The following is a 24,680-nucleotide window of genomic DNA, read 5'->3' as shown; positions in this document are numbered from 1 at the left end:
AACGATGCGTCAAAAAGGGACGACTGCGTCCCCATCCCCGCCTCTGCCACCTCGCCGGCGGTTGCCGCAGCCGCAGCCGCGGCCGCCGCCTCCTCGCATCACGGCGGCACCAAGAGCAATCGCCTCCCTGCCAATCTGCTGGATCAGTTTGAGAAGCAAATGCCACTCCACCGGGATGGCTTCCACACGTTACAGTACCAGCGCACATCCACCACCGCCGAACAACGCAGCGAGAGTCCTGGCCGCATCAGACACCTTGTTCATTCAGTCCAGAAGCTCTTCACAAAGTCCCACTCCCTGGAGGGATCGTCAAAGATGAATGGCACAAAAGGCGACGTCGTCGGAGGCGGAGGATCAGGGGGTTACCATCATCACGGCCATCAGACAAACAAACACGGGAGCAAGAGGAGCAAGAGCAAAGAACGCAAGCACCGATCTGGCGGCTGGTGGAGCTCCGATGACAATCTGGACAGCGATAGCACCTACCGCACTCCCAGTGTTATGTCACGACAGCACGGGGAACATATCACCCATTGTTACCCAGATTCCATACACGGACACCACTTTGGAGACCTGTCACTCAAGGCCTCGAAGAGTAACAACGACGTCAAGTGCATAGCCTGTGACAGTATGGCAATGGCGCCCGAAGGCAAATTCATGAAGAGGAGCTCCTGGTCTACGCTGACAGTTAGCCAAGCTAAGGAGGCTTATCGAAAGTCATCGCTCAACCTCGAGAAAACCATGATGCACACAGACCTGAAGCCTTCACGGACCTGTCACTATCTACAGGTTAGTGTGAATGCATGATACAGTTACAGAATCACAAGCAATGTCTCATAAATTAGGGGGGGGGGGTTGTTGATTGCAGCCACAGGAAAATGTGGAATGTAATGCAAGGCAGAGTAATATTGGTGAACTCTGCATTTCCAATTTAACTAGGACTCAGATCAATATCCACAAACGCCCCAAAGGAAAAAAAATAAATAGTGACAGATTTATTGATTAGCAATGAAGCAAAGAGGCTTTTTGGATTCCCCAACGCTATCTACGAGTCAATGACTGCGTCCCTGAGACTGAGATCACGATATATTTAACCAGGATCCCCTTTTGTGTGGACACCACTGGGAACGATTGTGTTTTTTACAACACAACTGAGTCGATCATTGTCACAGTGAGACTGAGAACAAAGAGGTCACTAAAAGATCCACGTAAATACTGCAACTTTGCCAAATGTAGCCTTTTGAGTATTCTTTACTTCCTCGTGGGCGGGTCACTGTAAATGTTGTTGATCATCCGTATTAGCCTGCCCATAGTGTTGCTTCCAATAGGATACAAAGTAAAATATTTGCCAAAAGAAGGAGAAAACCTATTGACAAAATTAGCTGCACAATGCAATCAATTACTCCTGTCTGTAATTAGAAAGCCAAAGTGGTCTGAATATCTGCGCGCACATCTCGCTGAAGACTCCCAAGTAGCAGCTGTTGAGCGACTGTCAATACAGCAGCTCTCTGACTGGCGTTTAACAAGCTGATGAGTCAGCCGGTGGAGTCCCTCCAGCTGCCACCTGATCACATTCAGCATGCTCTCATGAGAATTTCTAAAGGTGTCGCACAAAAAGTAAAGCACAGTCATGACTAGAGATATCGTTTTCAGGTGCATTGGAAACATTGCTTTTCTTTATTCAAGACTTTGACACACCAGAACATTTTTTGATGTCACTTTTAGTGACACAATGGTGTCGTTCTCTCTGTGCTTGTACTCTGTCTCGCCTGGCTTTGTCCCAGGTCCAAAATCACAAATATTCAAAACTTAAGACTCTTAATTGTGTTCATGGTTGTGTGTCAAAAGCCCTGCATATGTTCCTGCTGCGTCTCGTCATTCCTTTTCTGCCCATCTGAGGCACGTTTGTCAAGTGAGGAAGTCTCACATGACTGAAAATTGGAGTAATCAGCCACTCGTCTCAGTGCTAGAGCCAACGAGCCTTATTATTGAGTAAAGTGAGTCACTCTTAGAGTGTTATCGGGACAATGTGCCCGAGTTTGTTTCGCTGTGCAGTGGATTTACTGCATGGACAAGTATGCGTGACCCACAATCATCAGAAAAGGGCAGATATGGAGAGCAGGATGTTCATTATATCAACCTTCATCGTAGCACACCTATGCTCAGGGCCGCACCAGACCGAGTGACATGGTTTGGGCCTCCTAATGTACTGCAAAGTGCGTTATTACATTTGCAGATCGAAACTGAAGTAGACTGGATCCAATACCCATGGGGTGCACAGAGAGAAACAAGTTTGTATTAGTGAAATGTTCTCTTTACAGCTAATGAGGCAAGAGCTTATGCAACTTGGAATACAATGTCTCAATATCTGAAACAGTCTTCGCCCTTGTTTGGCTAATTGGGCCACATTGTACTTGTAAATATCGCTCGTTTGCCAAGTCTGACACGTGGTCTCATCGAGGGGACTTGCACCTTTGTTCATCGCACAAATAATCGTGGCAATTCATAGATTCTAATTCCTGCCCGCCAGGTTCCTCAAGATGAGTGGGGAGGATACCCTGGGGAGAAGGATGATGAGATCCCATGTCGGCGGATGAGGAGCAGTAGCTACGTCAAAGCAATGGGAGAGGTGGATGATGATAGCGGCGATTCTGAAAGCCCCAAGACCTCCCCACAGAAATGCGTTCGGCCGGATGCTCTGGTCCTCAAGTCAGCCATGCAGAGACCCCATTTCGACACCCATAGGTAGGTCTGGTCCAATGTACCGCGTGACTATTTGTTTCCTTTTTTTTCATTGGTTTGTTTTATTTGAGCTAATTCTTAAAAACAAATCAACTGCAAGTGCATGGTGACAAATTAATCCTTTGCTGAATCGGATTCTATTATTCTGTCAGAAAAACCGAACAAACATTTCATTCATTTAAATTTCCCCTACAAACGATGGAAATTCTGTAGAATCACATCCCACCCATCCTTCTCGCTGCGTATGCTTTTATCGCGCATGTTGCTCTCCAGTGCTTTTTTTTCAGGCAGTGTGAAACAAAGCCAAAAATGTGAGAATGCAGGGAGGCGTCATGCATCTGCCATCCTTCAGCCCGCTCACTTCTATTTTCATTGGTGCTGTCACAGCAGGGTTCTGATTACTCCTACTTTAGTCCAAACAGACTTCTTTTGTAGCATTGGAGGGCAATCTAGTCGTGCCATATGGTTGAAGAGAAACCAGCATATATATATATATATATATACACACAGTATATATTCTATTCTCGCTCTCCACAACAGGAAATAAGTAGATCGGCACTATAGATGCCAGCTGACTTAAGCAATTTCTGGATTGTTGCACACCCGACTGAGTGGAAATTGATCTCAAGCTAGTTGCATGACAGTAAACTTCCCATGAGCCACCCATTGACCTCAATCAATAATGAGGAATATATTTTTCTCCCATTAAAAATGGTTTCATGTGGGCATCAGAATCAGATCAATCCTAAGCCTTTTTAATTGATGAAGGAATACAGCGAACCAGCAACGGCTTAATGAACAGGCAAAGGTGCCAGTCAGCAGGTCGCATAGTGTAATCCAATCGATGGTCCATGTGTGACTTCTTGTTTGTCAATTGCCCTCGTTCTTATTCAGCCGGGGCTACCGCTTGCAAACCATGAGAGACATGCGGGCCCACCCGAGTGTTACGTTGGATCCCGCCACCACCTTTCATCCGCCGCCCTTCCGCTCTCGCAACCAGAGTTACATGCGCGCTGTCAGCACCCTCAGTCAGGCTAGCTGCGTCAGCCAGGTGAGTGGCAAACGTGCATTTTCTCTAAAAGCAACCGATATATTTGTTTCATTTTACCGAATGTATCTTTAGAACGGTACAGATATTGAGACAGTTTTATTGGAGGTCGAGAGCTAATTGTGTTTTATGGACTGAGGTCAAAAAGCATCAAGTTGTTGACCCGTATCCATAATTTAATTTCCTCTCTGATTTACATCCAGACACACAACAGCATTTCATGTTCATTTGACAGTTAACCATTGCCAAATGTGAGGAGAAAAAAAAAGTTTTTTCATCAGAGAGCAAATCTGCATGTGTTGAAAAGGCCACTGATATACTGTATAAGTCACTTGTCATCCTGCAGGCCTAAGCAATAACGTAGCTGACGAACGTGCGAAAGAGCTAACTGCTACTTACGTCACAAGATTAGCGGCTAGGCACAGGGGCTGTGAGACAAAGCATCATAATTAACCACACATCAACATTTCCAGGTATTTCCCTTTTCATACGCTGCTATCAGTTGTGCGAGTCTGTTCTGGAGCTGCTTTGGACCCTGGTGGTTGCGACAGTAAAATGATTTGTGAAGTCCGTTTATGGAGAACAAGTAAGGAGAGGAAAATGTGTTTTTGTCCGAGATCGAAAATAAGCGTACCATCGGCCTACAATCTTTACTCGATTAAAGAATTGGTGTGAAACATTTACTGAGAATAGCAGTGGGATTAGTGCAGACTGATAATACCAGTCAACTGTTAAAATGCAGTTCTTATTATTAAGAGTAAAGGACACTATTGGAAGAGCTAATGGACCACTGGAAAGATGGTTTAGTATTAGATTTTTTATTTTTTATTTTTTTTTTGTAGAAATGGGTATGAAATAGTACTGTGGGGGAAGGGGTTTAGGGAATATGAAAAATTGCTGTGCAATCCAAAGCTAACATATGTCCGACTGTGTTTTGTTGTGCTCTATCTTCTGTTTTATTTGATTTTGACTTTCATGCAGTTTGAAGTTGGTTGGGAATTGTCAGTGGCATGTCCTTATGCTAACACTCCTTCATATTTGCTGTGCAAAGGGGAAGAATCAAAGTGAGAAAGAGAAAGGAAGAGGAAAAATTAAGGACTGCTATTCCTGTTTTTGTCTCTCAGGTGAGTGAGACTGAGATCAATGGCCAGTTTGAGTCAGTTTGCGAGTCCGTTTTTAGTGAAGTAGAATCCCAGGCTATGGAGGCCTTGGACCTGCCGGGTTCGTTCCGCACTCGAAGCCACAGTTACCTCCGTGCAATACAGGCTGGTTATTCCCAAGATGACGACTGCTTGCCTTCAATGACATCCTCCACTGTCACTTCAACTCTCAGATCCACAACAGGTAAAACAATAACCCGCTAAATGAGAGAGGGCCTAGACCACACATCCTCATGCATCCTATACATGACCACAAATTTGACATACCTACATATGTACAGTGGGGAACCCTTGATTCTCTGAGATGCCAAGCTGTTTTTCTTTTTTTTTTTCCTTTTTCTTTTTTTTTTTTTTTTGCATTGCCCTTAGATGGATTTGCTTGCGTGTCACTTTGCACGCTCCATGCATCACTCGATTGGTTACCTGTGCATTTGCAAAGCTGTAAACCGGCAAAAGGGATGGGAGGGTCGCATACACTCACCACCACACAATAGCACAACACGGCACAGCCACATGACATGGCATGTCCACGAGAAAAAGGCCCTGAGCATGTGAAACTGTGGTGTTCTGATGTATTCGCTATTTGTTGTGAGTCTCACAGAGGGCTGAAAGAAGGGCACGGGTAAGGGGTCGGGGACTGGTAGATTTTTTTAGAAAACTTGGATAATAAACTACCTGCCCCTCCCCCTGCTCCGATGCACCTCCACATTAGGATCTGGTCATGTAATTGGCAATCTAAAAACTAGAACCATACGATAACATTAAGGTAAGTCAACAAACGCTAGAGGAAATACACATATATGCTGGTTGCACAAATGAACCGACCTGGGTCATGGTAACGCTGATTTGCCTTTGGCTATTTGAGGTATTGCTGTACTGTGTGACATGAAATGTCTGCAGAGCACCCTCAGGCACACTGATGTACACGTGTCTATCACGAGACCGACCACCGGTTCATCCAAATCAAGTGAAATATCCAACTCCACAAACTCCAAATTGGAAATTTTCTCCATAATTCCGGGACACATTTTTATGTGACACGATATTTGCAATACTGTTCCAAAAGTTAGGTTTCTTTGTGCAAGCAGAGCTTTTGCAGCAGTTCCCTCACCAATTGCATTTGGTGTTTGCCGTAAAGAGTAAAGCTATGAACCCTATTGAAACATTTTTTTTTCTTGAAATATGTGCACTTATGCTCACTATACCCTGCTTTTTGTACTTGACTTTTCTGACCATTTCAAATGGAAAAGAATGTGGGTTTTGGTTTCCCTGTTCAATTAGGATTTTGGTCATTTATTTCAACCTATCAACTTCAATTTGGTTTCCTTCTCCAATTTCCCCTCCGTGACAGAAGCACTGAGGACAGATTTGAGTGCTCTCCAATCCCACCGTCTTATTTGCTGAACTTGAAACAGGCCAAACAATCCAACTTTCGAGGACTCAATGGCAAATGTACAGCTAACGTTTTGCCGACGCGGAGGAAGGGCTCCGTGGGTGGCGATTAGCGATCTCCCATTCACGCTTTACCTCTCCTATGGTGCAATACGACCAATGTCCCGATGGAAGAGTGGCCTAGAAATTAATGTTACCTGGATTGGTTGGGACAGAAATCGATCCCTTCCAATAACGTTTTTCACGGTAGCATACGAGCAGACCTAGTTTATGTCTGAATCGTATGAACGTGTTCCGCCGAGGATAGCGGGAGGGGAAGGGATCCCGTGTGGTGCTCTGTAGGGCAGATGAGCGGCAAACCCCTCTCCATTTGACCAACCATCTCGAAGGATAACCAGGGGGAAAGAACAACTGGAGGCATCAGTGATGGTTGTTGCAGGTATTCTATTGATACTGAAGCATACATATATCTATGCATATGTGTTTGCACTGCCTTCTCAGTGAATAAAATAGCTTTTAACTTATAGACCTTCTATAAGGGAACTGGTAGACTGACTCTTGTCATCTGGAGCAAACAACTCACAAAAACTCACTCAATTTCTGCGCTGGATCAAGGACGCAGGCAAACGCAACGCTGGCTTTTGTGAGTTGTTTGTATGAAGTGTGCGGAGATATTTGTAAATGTAAATATTTGAGAGATGTCTACTTCCCAATAATCCAAATGTTTTCATTTCGCAATCATAGAGTCGCCACTGTCTCAGATGTCTCATATGTGAACGTCTATTTTTTTTTCTTCTTCTTCCCATGAAAGTGTGGCTTCTTGTTAAAAGCAGGGGGCGGCAAAGTATACCCGTTGGCATTGAGTCTGTCAGCTGTCTTTGACTGTGGGATTGCAGCTCTCCCTTGTGCAGCCATCAAGTTGGGAGTAGTGTGCGGGGGGGTCAAATTAGTCACCTTGGACCTAATATGTTCAATAGGGTTCATAACTGTTTTTTGGTCCAGTGGGTTGTGGATCTATCACGCTCTAGACATCTTTTTGTTTGCACTAAATGGCACTAAAGTAATAGCCTCACAGAAACCAACATTTTCAGGAACCAATTCTCAAATAATCAAGTGCTGATTTGATGATGATTGATGTGCTTGACTCCACTCTTTTCTGTGCTGTGCAGTAAAAAGATGGAAAGGAGCTTGTTATTCTTTGACGCGACTGAGAAGGCAGTGTAAAAACATTGTGAAAAGCCTGCAGTATGTGAGTTCTGTGACAACTATCCCGGTTAATTTGAGACGGCACAAAAAAAAAAAAAACAACAAAAAAAAAATACCTGAAGCCATAATGCAAACAAACAATGATTTGCATCACTAATTTTGTATGCATAACTTTAAACAATCCCTGATGAACCATTAAATTGCAGTGTGCGTTTGTGTGGACTCGCCGGCCAACTCACATACTGTATGTTTGTCATAGATCTGTGTAGCAGATTCTCTAGTTGAGAAACTCAATCACATCACACTCCAGCTGTTCCTTTCACCTTGCATATTTAAATCTTTCTTCCAGAGGGATATGATGTTGTGGATGCGACCTCTTTTCTAAATGACGACATGATAGAGGACGATGACGGTGCCAGCTCGTCTGCCTATGCAGAGCTGGAGAGGCTGGAGAGAGAGACGGTGGCTGCTCGCAGCCAGCACAGTACTAGCTCCACCGTAACGGCCATCTCGGTGCCCCCGGCAACGCCGCCATCGTACAGGGTCCCTAGTGCCTCGCCCATGGCCACGACTGAGCCGCCCGTCCCTCAAGCCATCCAGGCCTTCAAGGAATCCGCAAACATGGTCGCCGCCTTCAACATGCAGTGGAAGGACGAGATCTCGGCCATGCGCTACGAGCTGGCAGAGCTGCGGCGAGATGTCTGCGGGGAGCTGAAGACTTTCAACAGCAACTTCTTCAACTTCACTCAGTGCTACAACATGTGGACATTGTGTCGAGAGCCGTGCAGCGATGGCGCCACGCAAACGCAAGACAGAGTCTCCATTGGAATCCAAGCGGGATCCAGCTGGTCGATCCGGCAGCACACACAGGACAAGTCAGTGATGTGTCAACCTGAACCGGCACCGTTTAGCATCATGGATTTCATGAACCCACCCCGAATTGAGATCATAGAGGGAACCCCCGAGAGCACACCAGAGGGCTCGGGCAGCCCTGCAAGCCCGCTTCCGATCGAGGATTTCCCATGGGAGATCAACAAAAAGCAAAGGGTCCCTAAGCCGCAGGAAATGTGCGGCCAGACAGGCGGCCACAGAAGTGCCAGTCTTGAACTGTGGTGCAGGAAGTACACCAGTGGGCCCATGTCATATATGTCAATGTCGTTCTAATCACGCCCATCTGTCATTCCAAAGGACGGCGTGGGGAAGCCATTATACCACTCGGCGTTCACGTAAAAAGGCTGTTGTTCGTCCCTTTACGCTTTGCAGACACAGTCTGTCATCTGTTACAAAGTTCCTTTAGCAGCCTCCGAGAGACCCCTTGTGTGATTTCACCTTCAGACTGAGGTGACACGTGAATGTGAGCGAGATGGTAGCTGATCTTGAGATCAACAAGTGCCAATGAGAGCAGCATTGTCTTTCCTCGTTTGTCAGGGGGGGACCCAGACAAAAAAAAAACCCTAAAATTCCCATTCAAGTAAAATGATCGACCGGTAGTACTTGATTTGGAGAGCAATAAGTCCCAAGGAAGACAGCATTGTCTTTCCTCGTTTGTCAGGGGGGGACCCAGACAAAAAAAAAACCCTAAAATTCCCATTCAAGTAAAATGATCGACCGGTAATATCTGACGGTCAATTCACAAGGTGGTTTGTCTCTGCACACGTATATTAATTCACGTTCATTCCAGTTTCTCCATGTAGAAACATTTCTACCACCTGCGTATACTGTGAATAACTTTACAAACCCTTCAACTAATTTTGTGATGAGTGCAACATAAAAAATGATAGGCAAGTATGACTATATTTAAATGATTCCAATCAATGTGTTCTCTCACAACGGCCTTCAGTTTATACTTTTGTTTTAAGCCAATTTTGAATATTTCAACGAATAAAGTTTATGTGGGTTGACCACCCAAATTAAAAAGGACAGTTTTGGGGGGGAAGTGGGATGGGGCGGGACCAAACCCTCAATAGAAGGGTTTCAAAACATTGTAGCTTGAGGTTATGAACCATAAAATGAATGAAAAGTCTCTTTAAAAATGATCATTTAGAACAAATAAGGATGGCTTCAAAAGCTCCATTTTTGTTCCAGTCATGTTTGTATATAATTGTACAATTTTGTATAAATACATAAATATATATATAAATATATATATATTATATTCAAATACTTACTGTGCCAGTTTTACCGGTTGCAGTTAAAACATACTGTGTTGGATGAGGGGTGAAATAGAAAACCGGAGTAAATTGGGTTCAAAACCAAACACAAGCACCTTTTTCCAAGTCTCTGAGGCCGTTTCTTTCATCGTGTCCATCACCTGGGTGGTAGCAACGGTCATTGAAAATCTGTTTGCCTGAACAACATTTTGGTTGTTTGATTATTTCTCTGCATGAGTCAAAAAAAATCCCCCTACAATTTGGCCACAGTTTCAACTCTTGCTGCAGAAAGACCAGTCCCCAAACGTACAGTAGACAATCAGAGCCACTGAGGGGCTCTACCTCGCCGAAAAGTCCCCAGAGGTACAGTACGGTACCAGTGAATGTACTCACACCGCCTCACTAGTGATGGCCTAGCAGGGCTCCCGACTCATCTTAAAGGGTGGGAGTCACCGTTGAGTTTGTCGGTCATGAGCCACTAGCATTCCCTCCTGCTATTCATCCACTCCCTTATCTCGTTGTCCCAGCGCGGTGTACCAAAGTTGAGGCCCAAGCCAGCGGGGCGGACGTTTTTAAGCAAGTTAGACCCGGACCTTGGCAGGGCCATGGAAAATTGTGATGGATCACGGGCCTGACTTAAATGTGAACCTGTCAATGGGACGACTGTGCTGAGAATGGAGCTCCTTCCCATTTTCTGCTGCAGCAATTTGTGAGGCATGTTTACTTCAGGAAATTATTTGAAAGTGCTCTATAAATACAGTTGAGTTGAGTTTAAAAAATTTTAACTAGGTGGGATGGGCATTCGGCCAAATTTCCTCGATTGAATCACGATGACGTTAACCATAAAAATGATTCCTATTGCTATCTACTATTCATTTTAAATGCATGAAAATACTAGGGAGAGTGGGATTCATCCATATTTTAAGAACAATCATTTTGACAATTACATGCTTTGTAACAAAAGAAAAAAAAAACCAAACGCACTAACTTACAATAAGCCTGTTCACTTTAAACATAAAAAAAGCATTATAAAGTGGAAACTTAAACACTTACTGTTTTTTGTTAACATCAATATGAACAGTTTCGAGACTGTAATTGCATCACATCTATAAGAAATGCCCACCTGCTGTCGAGCATCAGTGTGTGGAGTTGCGATCAAGGGATGGGAGAATCTCGCTCTGAATGTTCTCAACTCCTGTTTCCATTCTAGAGGCATATGAATCGCACCGTAATGGAGATTTCTGTGTGGCCGTAGCTCAACTTAGCCATATCTGACGCGGCAGGCTGCAAAATAGTCAAGAGTGAAGCAACAGCGCCTCTGCTGGTTGCAATTTTGTACTACACATCATTCATCCCCAAACCATCAGCATACTTCACTCTGAATGATCTATTCAAATACTGGTCAGTTATCATGCCGATCCCGAGGAGTCATACTTTGTTACAAAGAATAAATTGCTTTGGGCGTTGGAAGGTTGAGTTTGCAGCTCAACCAAGTGGGGTTAAAGGTGACAAATGGTAAAAGGTTCAAATTCATTGTTGCTATAGCCCACATGTGCAATACTTCAGATTTTCTGTTGTCATATACCTAAATGTTAAAAAAAAGAAATCAAAAAGCAGGTTTATAATGATTTCAGTGAAGGCATACGACTGTGAAATATCTCGCTTCTAAAGATGATTTCTATGTATACATATACAGTATATTGAAAAATGACATTATTCGGGACAACTGCAATGGCATTTCTCAACATTATTTTCTCCTTTGCTGGGGGAATGTAAGGTGATTTTTAAGGTGCTGGCCAATCATGATGTCTCCAATCTGTATACATTCATTCTATGCAAATTCTTGGTTCTTTGGTGTATTATGAGTTATATTAAGTTGCCCGTGATAGAATGGTCTTTTCTTTTGGTGACATTTTGTTTTCAAATTGTGTTGTAATAAACTCAAGTTCCTTTCTGCACTTGCCTGTTTTCAGTGATCACAATCCAATCTTGATAGCTGAGGAATATCTCTCATCAGTAGCATCATGTACTCGCGCTCATGTACTCATAAATGTTGCTGATTTGAAATATTGTGCAAAGTCATATTTTTCTCCAAAAACCAACCAAAAAAATTCGGGAAAACAATTTGAGTTTCATCTTAACGCCATCCTTTTTTCAAAGAATGTACCCATCCCTTGATATAAGTCAAGAAATGTAGCAACAACAATCAATACACTGGCCAAGAAATGATTTTTAGCAACAATAATCAATACACTGGCCAAGAAATGATTTTAGGATAAACACATGAAAAAGAAACATTTTAAAAGAGAGAGGAAATGGGAAAAGGCTGTGATTTTGCCACTGAAATACATGATTGGCTGTTTGTTTGAAAATTCTGTTGCGAATATGTTGTCACTCAGAGATCTAATGAAACAACTGTGCCAAATCTAGGACATGTCGCTATTAGAACAAAAGCTACTGAATGGCTCTTCATTTTTTTTTTTTTAAGCCCTTGGTTCTCTTCATGAATTTCTTCAAAAGGAAATGTGCTTCTCTCTTTTGCGTCGGTCATGATGCAATTTTCAGGAATCTTACACTGCAATGTTGAGAGAATCAGATTATGTCCGTGTTCGAAATCACCCCTTTGGAATACGATCGCTTAGCCTGCATTTGTTAGCTTGCGCTTATATTTTGTAAATGGATGAAACATGGATGTGATACTTTTGCTTTCAAATTATGTTTGCTCACTGTGGTGTTTTTTGTGAATTTTTATTATTCCGATTTTTCTTGGCCTTATGTATTTTTCATAAATTGATATAAAATGTTGAATTAAAAATGCTTATCATGTTTATGTTGATGCTAATTTAATGGGGGTCATAGCTTTACAATAACATCCAAGCAAGCAGTTGCACAACAGCGAACTATTTACCCTAAAACACATCCAAAATTATTTTACGGCTCTCGAAGCTTTTCCTTCCTTCCTTTCTTTTTTTCTTTTTAAGAAAGCTGTCATTTTTTTGGTTGGTTATTATTTCCTTTTTCTTTTATTCCCCATTTTAGGCGCCCGTAGCTTAGCTGGGGGGCGTAGAGAGTACGGTAGGTCCGGTAGGGAACAGCTTTATTATTTCTTTCTTTTATATGTTTCATACATTTTGTCTGACCCATTGACATTTTTCACTCGGTAAAAATGAAAATATCATGCTCACCCGAGTGTATTTCAACTGTCTTCATTTTACTCACATTGAAGTCAATGGAAAGTTTGTGTACTTGTACTTGCTAAAGGAAAAAAAAAAAACAACAACAAAGTTGCCATCATGTTAGCCATAGCACGCCATCGTAGTTATGTTGGCAACTATTCAAATCTCTCTTATTTCATCTCATTCTGAAGGATAACTTAACACAGCTTTTTTTTTAATTCAATATTTTGTTTTGTTTTTTTGCTGTTTAGTTTCATTCCTTTAAAATGATCAGTCTGTTAAATCCTTTAATGCATCCTCTTGCTTTAACCATTTGACTGAATCAATTATGGCGACTGTATCTTGCTCTTTTTCATATACTGGCATGCAGTCAGGCAGGTTAAGACTAAATCGGCAGCTTTGTTCTACAAACCAGCACAAATCAGTGCTCCTGTTATAGCTCTGAATAATAACGTGTCATTTCCACTTCTGCAAGAAATAGTGGAGCCTCAAATTCAGACAGCCCTTAGGTTGCGCAAATCCGAATTCAACTACAGTGTTCGAACTGCTATCACGCTTGAAGTGCAATCTCAGTTTATCTTACTTCAGTTCAGCAAGGATCTAATGATTTTTTTTTTTTGGAGGGGGGGGCTTTTTTTGCATTCCCCCACCCTCAAAAGAAGAATGTAGTACAGTAAAAGACTCAAGCATGCCGCTGTGTGTGATGAAATAGCAGAAGAGGGAATGTTACATATTATTGAGTAACAGAAAAGAAATCTGTGAAATTAAACAAAAACAAATCTTGTACACGTGACAGATTTATTAATGTTGGTGATCCATGAACTAAATTATTTGAATGCTCTCTATTACAATTTTTTGTTTGTTTTTTTGGAAACAAATCAAAAGTTAACTAGCGTCTCGGAACAGATTGTTCGTCTTTACACTGTAGTTTCCACTCCAAAGCCTTTTATGAACCAATAAAAAGAAAATGAGGTTCTTTTATTCTATTGTTGTGAAGAGCAGGGTCGTAACTTTAAAAGAGTATGTATGTTTTTGCTCAGGCTGAAAGGACTCCATCGAAATGACGTCGAGTCGGCCGCTTTAGCCATACGTGTGCTCCGTGGCTCCCCCCTGAAGTTTGACCGTTTAATTTTTCAAAAACAGCTCGACAGCGGCCTTTGTGAAAACTTAACTTCTTGAAATGAACACCATATCTAACTTTTTCTTATGTTTATTGCTTCTTTAAAATTAATTGTTTGGAGCGATTTATCATTTGGGGAAAGCCAAAACACCTAAACCTAGTAAAAAGACAAATTATTCAGATCATAAACTTGTTGACACTGATTTGTCCTGGTTTGTTGTGATCTTATCATACATGTAAGGTTGCACCGCCTTGCATCCATGGGGGCATCACCACTGTATGTATCTATGTATGTGGCGACCAAACAACATGCTTGTTTTGTTGTGAAAAATTCTATTGACATGACATATACAGTAAATATAGATGATATTAAAAAAAAAAACATACCTTTTGAATTTCGGAAATCCCAACGGCAGAAGCATGCACACCCTCGGGTGTCCTTAGATGTCCTCTGTCAGATCACTCATACTGTACATCTCTCCATCCACTCGCCCATCGTCATGAACCAGCCCTCACGCTCGAAAGGTCATCATGATCCAACGACCTACGACATGCAGACGCACAGAATAGATCTTGTACGTTAATCAAGAAAAGCCACTGAAGGGTGCAGTTTTCTTCAGGAGCACAACAATCGATAACTTCAATCTTTAAAATGATACAGGAACGGCATCAAGACAGATCCGGATTTACCAATCCAAACCAAACTGGGTGGAAACGTGGTTCAGGTGACCCAGGAAGCCGAGGTTGGAAATGGAGTTAATGTCGGAATTAATTTTGACGACATCACATGGCAAAAATTGATGAGGTGGTGTGGCCAAAGGTGATTGTGAGTGATACTTTTTTTTTGGTTTTGTTTCAGTGAGGTTGCTTTTTCCTCACTGAGATGATGTCACTGGAATACAAACTGTCACTGCTTATCAAGCTGTTTGGCAGAGCGCCGAGATTAAACGTTTCCCGTTAAAGGATTAGTTTTTGTGCTTTCCAGGCTTTAGAAGACTAATATTTATCCTAATCTTCATTTACATATGATTGTCCCCGCAAAAATGGAATGAGGCAGGATTATCATAGCGCGCGCACGACACAATCACTCTGTTCCATTTCCAGCCCCCATGCTCATGCACAGCTCGTCAGTCATTGCACGTCATTAAGCACCGATCCGCCCTGATCTGCGTCAGAGCGGCCTCTCACCAGCCTCTCTGCCAGCCCTGCATCGCAACTGTGGCAAAGGCGGCGTCTGGCGCGAGTGGACGGAGTCGCAAGGCGCGGAGTGACTGTTCAAACTGTTGCAACGACCGTTTTGAAACTTAAGTGCAGATCGCAAAAGTGTACAGTCTTTTAGATTTAAGATTCAGACACAAGTCCTTGGAAGTGTCATTTTGTCTTTGGAGCGAGCGTGTCAAATTGTACTCTACATGGTCTAGTCCAGTAAGTCATGTTAAAAAAAAAAAAAAATACTGTATTACGTCTTCCCTAAGGCACTCCAGAGGTGTCATATTATTCTTTGTTTAAATAATAATGAAGTGATCTATTTAAATAATAATGAAGTGATCTATTTCAACATTTGACTTTGTTTTATACTTGTCTTGTGAATATGTGTACGTATTGTACATTAAGATAATGTGCCATGTCTGCTTTGAGATGATGCATGCGGAGTATGATGTGGATTGCTTTTTACAAAGGACATCATGATACATGGGCAACATATTGACTTAAATTCGGACTGACAAATGTTGTCAAGCATTGAGGTTTTTTTTTCCTTTTTTTTTTAGGAAGGATAATATTTGGACACTATGAACTGATTATTAGATCTGAGAAAATTAGTCGCCCACTGTATGATGACATTGGAAGTGGCAAAAGAAACACAGGTCAAGCTGGACAACCAGAGCAATTATATTTTAATATTACCTATTAAATTGTCTTTGGACATCAATCGGACTCATTAGACACTGTGAAAAAGAGACTGCAGTAAATCCAGAATAACTGTGTTCCTTTCCGGAGTGATGTAACAAATGCATTTGGAAGGGACAAGAATGTCAACTATTGGTTTCAGAAGTCAGTTTGTTTTGGTTTGTAAATGTAGTCCATGAGCGTTTTTATCTGTGTCACACTTGGACAAGCCTCCAATAACTGGCTCCGCTTGGCTCTTGCAGGCATTCAGTTTCGTCTCCCTACTTCATGCAGTGTGGACCGCGCTCAGCCACCACCAGGTACCAGTCGGTCGCCATCTTTGAGATTTATTTCATGTAACCGGTGAATGTACGAAAGGCTAACTCAGGGTGTTTTTTTTTTTTTGTTTGTGAGTTACTTATTAAAAATAATATTTGAAGTCATTACTACAAATCTGTGATCTGCGACCCACCACTAGAGGGTGATGTTGTGATTTTAAAAAAGCAAAGGTGTGTGCCTGCCTCCAAGAGGACCGGAGTGGAAAAGTATGGCTCGTCATCTCAAAATTTCTGATTCAAACAGATGGGCATGCGCGGTAGTTATCTTTTTCTGCGCTGCTCTTCTTTTGTTTCCACCTACACAGATGGCCTCGTCTCCATCTTTTCAGACACGCTTGCAGTCTTGAAATGGCAACGGGTCAGTGAGGAGAAGGAGATAATTACATCAGGAGCAAGTGTAAAGTTGTTATTTTGTCTTTAGCTGCTGGAGGGCGTCCCTTTGTCTTGACCGAGGGAGGACGGATGAGGGTTACTTAAGAAACTTGTCAGACACCGTCTCGAGTGAACGTGCATTAGGATGTGGCTAAATACAGTAACTATCTAGAACCAGACTCGCATTCATCTTTTCGGTACTCGCAGGAGGTTTTAGATGAGTAGCAGGCAGATTTGATCGCAATGACATTAAGGTTGATTTATTCCCGACACAACCTCCAGTGTCTGTTGACTGAAATATGCAGCAGTCACATTCAAAGACGGGCAGACGGAGCGAGCAGCACAAAGGACGGAATGCCACAACCAATCTTTCCGCTAAATTAGTCCAGACTTGTAGTTTTAAGTCTCTTAATGGTGTGCTTTATTTGAAGGCCTTTGGGGATGACATGCTCCAGAGGGGCGAGCGAAGTCGATGACATTAAATGGCCACAAGCAAAACAATTTGGCAGAAATACGCTAGGCTCCATTACATCTTAAATTCATTTTGGATTATTTGTTGATCAATGTCTTCAGCTTCTTGGCCTTGCTTCATTTTTACCCTCGGGTCCATTGACACAACACTTTATATGTGGATTGTTAAAACCAAATTTGCTTTGTCATTCATTTTGATTACGAGACATTTTTAAAGCCCGAAGAACAAATTAGAAAACGGGTCATTAAGACTTCATTATTATTCCCCGTGTAAAAGCCGAAATGGGTCGTCTGTGTAAAATGGAAGACACGCACCTGTGTTCGGCAACTGTGAAGTGGCACCGCAAAATATGGTTTTAAAATTATTCATTATAGCTTCGAGGCATATATTTTCATGTGGACTCATTATTGCGGTCGATACAACTGAATTGGGTGACTTTTTTTTTCCCAGCCTCAGAGGGTGAGCCTACATTTTGGAGTTGCTCCACCCAAATTGATGGAAGAATCTGCACAGTCAGAAAAGCACACAACTCTGCACATTTTCCTTCTTACACACCTGAGAGAATATGGCCCCTGATGTTTATTTACAGACTTAACCACTTCGCAGGCTAATTGGCTGCCATGCATATTGGGTTTTTTTTCAGATCCATGTAAATAGGCATTGTTTTTTTTTTCCGGCAACCTTGTTGTCTCTACATAAATCCTTTAGAAAATTGAAAAAGAAAAAAAAGAGCAACAAACTGATGTCGTGTAAAAGTGCCCTTGTCTTAATTGAAACTGTGGTCTTTCGTTTGCAGTAGTCAGGTGGTGAGTCCAGCCTACATGTTACACGTTTGGTGTTGAAATTTAGTCTGCTGGCTCAAAGATGTATAAATAGACATTCTGGTGTTTCATATCGCCTGAGTCACAAAGCTTCGTTTTGGAATCCACCCACTGTCTCCCGCAGCACTGCAGCCCCTTCGAGTTGGAAGGAAGTCAAGTCTGTGATGGGATTTGTCTTTACAGCATTCTTGTGGCTTGATTGCAATTAACTCAGAGCCAAATAGTCTGCATGCTTGTGTGTGTGTGTGTGTGTGTGTGTGTGTGTGTGTGTGTGTGCGCGCGCGTTGACTGCTGTGGCTACACCTGCTAACATTGATGCATGTGTTTTAGCAAGCAACAGATTGCCCAATTTTTCAGTTATCTCTATTTTGTCCACTTTGTGGAGAGCTGTTGTTTTAGTTTCTCCCATTTTCGTTCCTTGTAGACATAGTTGCCAGCGTCCCAATAGTTTTGCTCACTGCACCGTTCCAGTGAGTTTCTCAAAAAGTCCCTTCTGTGACTCAATGAGAGGACTAAAAATGCAGTTACACTGATGACTCCCACTCAGCTTTTTATTTTGCTCTTGATCGGGAAAATCTCCTCTTTGAACTTTCATTTCACGGCACGAGTAACTGCAGACATTTTACACACAGGTGTTTTGCAACTTACAGATGACATTTATCCTGCTAAAAGTGTCTGAGTTCCCATCATGCTTTTCAGTCGCTTGCTTCTAACCTCTGGGAATTGTTTTTTTTTCCTCCGTTAACTTTTGGTTTTTCATTCATTTTCTACCCTTGTTTTGCCTTGTCTTCGTCCTGTCCATCCTTGCTCGTGCTATCCAGCGGTGTCATATCCTCCTAGTTACAAGAAGACCCCACCTCCTGTGCCCCCGCGCGCCACCACCAAGCCTCTTATCTCTGTGACAGCCCAGAGCAGCACCGAGTCCACCCAAGATGCCTACCAGGAGGGGAGGCAACCGCGAGGCGGTCTGTGGGCCACCGACAGCCTCGGACGTCCCATCTACAGCTCCATGGACAGTCTGGACAGCTCCAAAGCGGTCACGATGGCCATGGAGTCCGCGGCGCCCAAGAGGCACGCGTCTTTGGGTAGCCACAGCTCCATCCAGACATGCGACAAAGCCGTGTTGGTATCCAAGGCGGAAGAGTACCTCAAAACCCCGAGATCCTCTATCGGGATACAGGTATGTACAGGCAGTCACTGCACACAGACACACACACAACAGTATAACACACCACTCAGAGGTTGTGCAAGAAATACTAACCATGGCGCAGTGGAAGAATGCATGTGAGCAAGTCCAAGCCGCTCTTTTGAGTTATAGACACGTTTGTTTACCTTATGTTTTGACTGTCAAGTTGTGCCGTCTCTTCAACAGGTGGAAACTGTGACAGACTCAGAGACTGAGAGCAAAGGCCTTCCTCAGTTTCACTCGATAGGTATCCAGGTGGAGGATCACAAAAGGTACATGACATTTTCCTTTTTTGTCAAATCTTCACAAACCGTGACGATGATTCTAAACCATGTCCTGGATTTGTATGTCAATATTAATCAGATGACCTATGCACATTTAGGCGTGGGCGGGTCAAGCGCTCCAACAGTGTTACCACTGCAGTGCAAGCCGACATGGAGCTGGAGGGCTTCCCCTCCATGGAAGACAAAGGTCTGCAGTTCGGTGGCGCTTTCGGTCGCCACTCTGAGCCAAGCACGCCCACGCAGTACGGAGCCATCCGGACGGTGCGCACACAGGGCCTGTTTAGCTACAGGGAGGACTACCGAGTCTCCAGTGGGCCCCCCAGCCCACAGCCTGAACCCTGGCTGGCTGAACCCAGCCTGGAGGCCAGCGAGACGGGTCGAGTGTCTCCTCTTCGCAGGGACGGAGGCTGGTTCATGCAGCTTCTTCATAATGAATCCAAAAGGATGGAGGAATGGTGTAAAGAGATGGAGAGGGAGGCCGAGGAGCATGATCTGTCGGAGGAGAGTGAGCATCTCTCTTTCCACTTTTGTCTTAAATCCACGTTTGTTGTAGGACACTAATATTAGTTGTATCTTCTGCCAGATGAAATTTCCCACAGTTAATTAAAGAGTTGGAGTCAAAAAATACTGCTAAACATGTTTTTCTTTTTGTGTTTGCAGTCCTAGGTAAAATCCGGAGTGCGGTGGGAAGTGCCCAGCTGCTCATGTCCCAAAAGTTTCAGCAGTTTTACTGGCTTTGTCAGCAAAATCTGGTGAGTGATGGACAGCAAAACCTTTACGTACTGTTGAAAATCCCCTCACTACTGCGCAACATGCTTTTAATTTGCTTCGTAGAGGGTTGCATTATGGGTAAACGTCCCCCTCTCTCCATGCCTGTGCTTCGAGAATCGAGTTAGCCCCTCCAGCAATAGACCGCAGCGATCAATAGAGAAACGGTCCCTCCGCCGCCGTCAAGCCATCAGGAAACGAAAGGGGAATTCCAATCGGAAAGACTTGAGCGCTTCCATTAATTCACAAAGGCAGCAGTTTGAATTGGGCCTGAGAGTCTGGATAAATGGACTGCCACTGCATTCTTTGTCCTCATATCCGCAGCGGCTAGACAACTGACCACCTGTACAATCTAACAAGAGCAAAAGAGCTGCAGAAAAAAAAAATCTACTTTTATTGAGACGATAAATATTCGATTTGAATGACATTGTCAAGGAGATAACTCTTAAATGTTTTAAGGTTGTTCTCTGCAGGGGTGTCAAACGGCAGTACACTTATCATACTGTTTGCCATTTTTGGTTCGGACATATTTCTACAGGAGCGTCAAAACACGTCATTATAGACTGTAATGCTCTAATTAGCAATTAGCATAATTCATCAACCGGTTTCCACACACTGTAGCCACACCACAGCACACCATTTCAGTAGAACTACTGTCAATTGACCATAAAGATAAACAAATGAGATATATATATATATATACAATACAATGAGGAATAAAATATACTCACCGAGACAAAATGCAGCATTCTGTCCTTTTGTCCTGATGGGAGTGTTTAATCCCTGTTGTGAGCATCCACAGTCGAGGCTAATGTTTACAACAGTAGTCAAAATAGCTTGCCAACTGTCAAGCACGACTAAAATCTAATTCATGGTACCCTTACGCCACTGTGTGTTGAAAAAAAAAGTGTGGAATACGATTCAGAAAATATAAATGACAGGTAAGTACAGGTGCAATTTGGCAAACTCAATTAGCATTACTATTCGGACCGACGAATCAAATGCCGTTCTCGTTTCCTGGTCATGGCAGTGACTATTCGTGAAATCATTGGTCAACAGAGCTCTCAATCATTCTGTTCAACCATTTGATTGGTCACACAAAGTACGCATACGCCTGACAAGTAAATGTGTTTTTATTCGTCTCTGACGTCGGTTACTAAAAAGATTACTTTGACTAAAAGTAAAATTTTAGTTTGAATAATTACGTTTTAATTTTAGTTTAATGTGCAATTGTTAAAAATACTTTTTTTATTCAATCAACATGTGGCGGACTGTGATCCTTTATACATTATCCAAATTTGGTGTATTTTTCCAAATTTTCTTTTGAAATGTTTGCTTTATAGTATATGCGAAGGGCATAATTTGGTAACAGACATACAACAAACGCATTCCATATGAGCACAGAATGGATGCAAGAGAATAATTGTCATTTTTACAAGATTTCCTTTGGTGCATCACTGCGACCTAGTGGCAAGCCATGGTGAAACTACCATTGTGTAGAAGCTGTTGGGTACTCAAACTTTTATTGGCGGTGCTGTCTGTTCACTTTTAGCTGGTTTGATGTAAAAAAAAAAAATATATATATATATATATATATATATATAAATATTAATAATCCAGTTTTTGTTTTTCAACCAAGGACCCAAGCGCCATGCCCAGACCCACATCTCAGGATCTGGCCGGATTCTGGGACCTCTTGCAGCTTTCCATTGAAGACGTCACTGCCAAATTCGAAGAGCTGCAGCAGATCAAGAACAACCAGTGGCAGCTGGTGGAGAGTCCTGAGAAGAAGGTATCAGAATTTATCATGAAGGTTCACTGTTCTAGATTGTACTGAAATTAGGTAATGTCCTGAATAATGAAGAGACCTGTTCCATGTGTTCCCGTCTTTCCCAAGGATCGAAAGTGGATTCCTCCTCTGACCAAGAGGCCCTCCAGGGGCCGTGGTGGCGTGATGCGGGAGCGATCCCTGGACCTCCAGGACCGCCAGCGTCAGGAAGCCCGTAGACGGCTCATGGCCGCCAAGCGTGCGGCGTCGTTCAGACAGAACTCGGCCACCGAGCGGGCTGACAGCATCGAGATCTACATCCCGGAAGCTCAGACGAGGCTTTGAGGTCCACGGATTCATCCTTGGTCACCATTGTTGTGTTTCCCATCCAACACCAGCTCTCGGCATCACATCTATCTTCCATCACTCATTTAAAGATGTATTGCCATTTACTATAGCCTTTATTTCAAAATGCAGTCTACAAATCAACTCTGCAAATTATGAGGGGTGCGGTGCTTGAAGCAAGCTCAAACAACCTTTTTCCCCTTCAGTTATTATGAGTTGATCAAGAGCCTTGTAGGTGAGCTGCTATTGCCCCAAATCAACACTCGATTTATATATTTTGTTGCCCATTGTAAATTAAGTAATAATTTGGTAGGAGTCAAGTCCTTAAAATAATCCCAGTTGAGAATTCCACATTGCCATTTCCACCTTCATCCATTTGACTCATGGAACTGATTTTTCTTGTCTGCTGCCGGTTGCGTTCACAGTGCAGAACAACAGGAAGAGGAGAGTACGGAACAAAGCATTTTTGCGCCTTACGATATTCATGTTTGTATTTCCAAGGGAAATGTAGTTTATGAAGCTCACATGATAATGTTGCAGTTGAATTGCAAAGGACAGTTTTTTTTTTTTGGTTCTTTTTTTTTCATGCCATTCTGCATGATTCATTCGGATATTCTGATAAGTATACTTACATTGGAATCTGCATTTAGTAGTGACAGGACCGTTGGTTGTTTTAACAGATCATTTGCATCGGTTGACATTAGGGCATGCGTCTACGCTGCAGCATTTAGCTCGGATTTCACACACACACACACAAAAAAAAAAAAACGCCATTTAGTCAACAAAAGAGAGGCGCAAATGACACTTTAACACTGGTCAGTTACTATAGTAAATGGTGCTGCTTTTTACTCTCCAAATGTTGTCCTTAACCCGGGCCTACGCACACACTGACACACTCAAGGACTTTTTAAAACAGATTTATCAACATGGTGCCCGTTGTCTCCGCGCTGGTGTGTGTGCTCCATTGTGACATTAGGAAGGATCATCTTTGCAATGCGCCCGCCCGCGCACGTGTCCGAAACAAAAAAGTCCTCTGTGCAAAGACGTCAGGGATATTTGGGCGAGAAACTACACGTGTTAAGTACGGTGAAGGGTCAACAAGGCACTACTGGCTAAATTAGGAGATTTTGAACGCACAAAACTTGATGTAATAACCAAATAGCTTCACGATCATTTGAATAGTATAGCTGGCCGTAAATGATTACAGTCACAATATGTAATGGAACTATAAACTGAAGGCTTCACAATCCTTTACATGGTTAGCTGGCTTGGAACCAGGAGAGTTGTGTCAATTTCATTGCCATGGCAACCACACAGCCCTTACTTCAGTATACTATAGATGGTGGACCAGCCTGGAAAGCTCCAGTTGCGTTGGCGTTATATTCTGTACATAGCCCACTGTCAGTTTTTGGTTGATAGCAGTGGATAATGTGTCAGGAACCTGAAACCAAAAAAAAAAAAAAAAAAAAACCCCATCAATTATTGCTTAACGTACATTAATGTAATTTATACAGATCTGTTTTTATTTTTCCTGCACTGACAAGACAAAATACCACTGGTCATGTTAATAATAAAGCCTTAAAGCCTCAGGTGGCTGGAATATCCCACAGCGGGTTGTCGCTGGGCTTTTTAACGTAGCAACAACAAGGCGGAATAAAACACGACAATTATATAAGTTTAATCAAAGTGTGTCCTCTAATTGACATCGCACGTATCTTCAAACTTGTAATCAGTCAGCGTATTTGAATGGTGACAAGCAGTCATAGTGCTTTTTAGCGACATGGTGTGTTCCACACTAAACATGGACCAGAGGAAGCAAAGGAGAGCGTTATCTCAGGAGATTAGGAATAAATTTAGTTTGGGTTCAGATGGAAGATTGGAAAACAAAGTTGATAAATAGTCACCATCTTTTATGTTGGATGTCCAATTTAATTTTTCGTCAAGGGGAATGCCGTCTTCTTGGCAGATCAAGAAGAGGATTTGCTATTTATTTTCGCTATTTACTTAAAGTGTTTTCTATTTCAGGCCCTTTTTTTGCATGTGAATGTAAAGTGGTGGGAATTTATGGGGAAGATTTATTCGGGCATATCTTGCACATATATAACTTGAGGATTTATTTAATGCTTACATGGGTGGTCTAGACACATCTGAGACCATTTGGGTTGTTTCCTGCATCACAGCTACATCAGTCAAGGACTATAATTAACTATTCAAGCAGATGTGTGTGTGTGTGTGTGTGTGTGTGTGTGTGTGTGTGTGTGTGTGTGTGTGTGTGTGTGTATTGTAGTGCTATGTGGTGAGGAATTTACAGGGTTTTAGATACATGGTGGGGTTAAAAAAAATGTGCCCTACCACTACCGCTATACATGTGTGACTTGCACATGCAGACACATTTACATTAGCTGGTATCTTGTGGGGCTATTAGTATATATATATAAATCACAA

At 42.6% G+C, this 24,680-nt stretch overlaps 1 protein-coding gene and 1 long non-coding RNA gene across 2 annotated transcripts in view; one reads left to right on the top strand and one right to left on the bottom strand.

Annotated features, from left to right (window-relative positions):
- Positions 1-23,092, top strand: part of LOC109520384 (disks large-associated protein 2-like) — a 23,611-nt gene extending 519 nt beyond the window's left edge. The window contains exons 2-13 of the mRNA XM_019877570.1: positions 38-789; positions 2,531-2,745; positions 3,637-3,793; positions 4,915-5,134; positions 12,738-12,782; positions 16,145-16,201; positions 18,706-19,064; positions 19,257-19,342; positions 19,453-19,859; positions 20,015-20,106; positions 21,762-21,914; positions 22,020-23,092. Of these exons, the coding sequence (XP_019733129.1) occupies positions 38-789; positions 2,531-2,745; positions 3,637-3,793; positions 4,915-5,134; positions 12,738-12,782; positions 16,145-16,201; positions 18,706-19,064; positions 19,257-19,342; positions 19,453-19,859; positions 20,015-20,106; positions 21,762-21,914; positions 22,020-22,235 (2,759 nt within the window). The 3' untranslated portion in view covers positions 22,236-23,092. The remainder of the gene's footprint in view (positions 1-37; positions 790-2,530; positions 2,746-3,636; positions 3,794-4,914; positions 5,135-12,737; positions 12,783-16,144; positions 16,202-18,705; positions 19,065-19,256; positions 19,343-19,452; positions 19,860-20,014; positions 20,107-21,761; positions 21,915-22,019) is intronic.
- On the bottom strand, positions 14,100-18,901 carry LOC109520385 (uncharacterized). The gene is made up of 2 exons (XR_002169167.1): positions 18,825-18,901; positions 14,100-14,538 (listed from the first exon to the last, which is right to left on the bottom strand). It is a non-coding gene; the product is annotated as an uncharacterized LOC109520385 (long non-coding RNA).
- Positions 23,093-24,680: the final 1,588 nt, after the last annotated feature.

This window comes from Hippocampus comes, unplaced genomic scaffold (assembly GCF_001891065.2).
Source record: "Hippocampus comes isolate QL1 unplaced genomic scaffold, H_comes_QL1_v1.1 scaffold69, whole genome shotgun sequence".
Classification (NCBI taxonomy): Eukaryota; Metazoa; Chordata; class Actinopteri; order Syngnathiformes; family Syngnathidae; genus Hippocampus; species Hippocampus comes.
Note: the sequence above shows the minus strand (reverse complement) of the source record. Positions and strands in the feature narration are given on the sequence as shown.